Source organism: Physella acuta, unplaced genomic scaffold, assembly GCF_028476545.2.
Source record: "Physella acuta isolate Inbredline_101_S28 unplaced genomic scaffold, ASM2847654v3 ptg001362l, whole genome shotgun sequence".
Taxonomy (NCBI): Eukaryota; Metazoa; Mollusca; class Gastropoda; family Physidae; genus Physella; species Physella acuta.
The window spans coordinates 76,674-79,120 of record NW_026732877.1 but is presented as its reverse complement, the minus strand read 5'-3'; the positions used below and the strand labels follow the sequence as shown (position 1 = coordinate 79,120).

Here is a 2,447-nt window from a genome sequence, read left to right as displayed (position 1 = left end):
GAAGTATTGGCACACTCGATGAAAAAGCGTTTTATTCCATGGACCAAGCGGATTTCCCGATCTTCTGGTACATTAGAGTCGGGTCTTCTCACAAGGAAATAAAAAAAAAATCTAATTCATGTGAGTAATTTAAAAATGAACCCGTAAGGAAATTTTTTAGTTATAATACACCTGAATATAACAGTGACATCACCCAATGCAGGTAAAACAATAATAGAAAACTCATTTAATAGTCACCTATCAAATGTAGTCTCGAAAAAGGTAGGTCATTATAAACAACACATAAGACAACAGTACATAGGCAATGCAAGCTAGACAACCCAGACACCAGGTAAGACACCAAAGACAACAGTTAAGGCAGTCTAGACATCAGCTTAGACAGTCAAGACATCAGGTAAGACAGTCTAGACATCAGGTTAGACAGTCAAGACAAAGACAGTCCAGACATCAGGTAAGACAGTCCAAACATCAGGTAAGACAGACCAGACATCAGGTAAGACATACCAGAAATCAGGTAAGACAGTCTAGACATCAGGTTAGACAGTCCAGACATCAGGTAAGACAGTCCAGACATCAGGTAAGACAGTCTAGACATCAGGTTAGACAGTCAAGACAAAGACAGTCCAGACATCAGGTAAGACAGACCAGACATCAGGTAAGACAGACCAGACAAAGACAGTCCAGACATCAGGTAAGACAGTCTAGACATCAGGTTAGACAGTCAAGACAAAGACAATCCAGACATCAGTTAAGACAGTCCAGACAAAGACAGTCCAGACATCAGGTAAGACAGTCCAAACATCAGGTAAGACAGACCAGACATCAGGTAAGACAGTCAAGACATCATGTAAGACAGTCCAGACATCAGGTAAGACAGTCCAAACATCAGGTAAGACAGACCAGACATCAGGTAAGACAGTCCAGACATCAGGCAAGACAGTCCAGACATCAGGTAAGACAGTCAAGACATCATGTAAGACAGTCCAGACATCAGGTAAGACAGTCCAAACATCAGGTAAGACAGACCAGACATCAGGTAAGACAGTCCAGACATCAGGCAAGACAGTCCAGACATCAGGTAAGACAGACAAGACATCTGGTAAGACAGACCAGACATCAGATAAGACAATGCAGACATCAGGTAAGACAGACCAGACATCAAGTAAGACAGACAAGACATCTGGTAAGACAGACCAGACATCAGGTAAGACAGTCCAGACATCAGGTAAGACAGACCAGACATCAGGTAAGACAGACCAGACATCTGGTAAGACAGTCCAGACATCATGTAAGACAGACCAGACATCAGGTAAGACAGAGCAGACATCAGATAAGACAGTCAAGACAAAGACATTCCAGACATCAGTTAAGAGAGTGAAGACATCAGGTAAGACAGACCAGACATCAGTTAAGACAGTCCAGACATCATGTAAGACAGACCAGACATCAGGTAAGACAGACCAGACATCAGGTAAGACAGTCCAGACATCTGGTAAGACAGACCAGACATCAAGTAAGACAGTCCAGACATCAGGTTAGACAGTCAAGACAAAGACAGACCAGACATCACGTAAGACAGACCAGACATCAGATAAGACAGTCTAGACATCAAGTAAGACAGACCAGACATCAGGTAAGACAGTCCAGACATCAGGTAAGACAGACCAGACATCTGGTAAGACAGTCCAGACATCTGGTAAGACAGACCAGACATCTGGTAAGACAGACCAGACAAAGACAGTCCAGACATCAGGTAAGACAGTCGAGACAAAAACAGTTCAGACATCAGGTAAGGCAGTCCAGACATCAGGTAAGACAGTCCACACATCATGTAAGACAGTCAAGACATCATGTAAGACAGTCCAGACATCAGGTAAGACAGTCCAGACATCAGGTAAGACAGTCAAGACATCATGTAAGACAGTCCAGACATTATGTAAGACAATCCAGACATCAGGTAAGACAGACCAGACATCAGGTAAGACAGACCAGACATCAGGTAAGACAGTCCAGACATCAGGTAAGACAGTCCAGACATCATGTAAGACAGTCCAGACATCATGTAAGACAGTCCAGACATCAGGTAAGACATACCAGACATCAGATAAGACAGTCCAGACATCAGGTAAGACAGTCAAGACATCATGTAAGACAGTCCAGACATTATGTAAGACAATCCAGACATCAGGTAAGACAGACCAGACATCATGTAAGACAGTCCAGACATCAGGTAAGACATACCAGACATCAGATAAGACAGTCCAGACATCAGGTAAGACAGTCAAGACATCATGTAAGACAGTCCAGACATTATGTAAGACAATCCAGACATCAGGTAAGACAGACCAGACATCAGGTAAGACAGACCAGACATCAGGTAAGACAGTCCAGACATCAGGTAAGACATACCAGACATCAGATAAGACAGACCAGACATCAGGTAAAGC

General features: G+C 43.2%; 1 protein-coding gene across 1 annotated transcript; it reads left to right on the top strand.

Moving 5' to 3' along the window:
- The first annotated feature begins 304 nt into the window (after nucleotides 1-304).
- Nucleotides 305-1,378, top strand: LOC131927022 (G-box-binding factor-like). The gene is made up of 3 exons (XM_059282678.1): nucleotides 305-331; nucleotides 890-994; nucleotides 1,298-1,378. The coding sequence occupies exons 1-3, from the start codon at nucleotides 305-307 to the stop codon at nucleotides 1,376-1,378; spliced, it is 213 nt and encodes a 70-aa protein (XP_059138661.1).
- The last annotated feature ends 1,069 nt before the right edge of the window (nucleotides 1,379-2,447 follow it).